Source organism: Pteropus alecto, unplaced genomic scaffold (assembly GCF_000325575.1).
Source record: "Pteropus alecto unplaced genomic scaffold, ASM32557v1 scaffold78, whole genome shotgun sequence".
Lineage (NCBI taxonomy): Eukaryota > Metazoa > Chordata > Mammalia > Chiroptera > Pteropodidae > Pteropus > Pteropus alecto.
The window spans coordinates 16,264,010-16,264,234 of record NW_006443124.1 but is presented as its reverse complement, the minus strand read 5'-3'; the positions used below and the strand labels follow the sequence as shown (position 1 = coordinate 16,264,234).

The 225-nt window shown below is 67.6% G+C and overlaps 1 protein-coding gene across 1 annotated transcript in view; it reads left to right on the top strand.

Annotated features, from left to right (window-relative positions):
• The first annotated feature begins 52 nt into the window (after positions 1-52).
• The window catches only part of SQSTM1 (sequestosome 1), an 11,503-nt gene continuing 11,330 nt past the window's right edge, over positions 53-225 (top strand). The window contains 2 exon segments of the mRNA XM_006923247.3: positions 53-222; position 225. The exon segment at position 225 is cut by the window's right edge and continues 83 nt beyond it. Of these exon segments, the coding sequence (XP_006923309.1) occupies positions 105-222; position 225 (119 nt within the window). The 5' untranslated portion in view covers positions 53-104.

Below are 225 nucleotides of genomic sequence, written 5' to 3'. Positions count from 1 at the left end.
CCCCGCCCCAGGGAGGCGGGGCGGGCTTCCGGCTTCTCCTACAAAAGCCGCGCGCCCACAAGCCGCGGTTGCCCTTCTATGCTCCTGTTCTCCGACTGGCAGCAATGTCTTCCCTCACTGTGAAGGCTTACCTTCTGGGCAAAGAGGACGCAGCCCGCGAGATCCGCCGCTTCAGCTTCTGCTTCAGTCCGGACCCCGAGGCGGAGGCGGAGGCCGAGGCCGCGG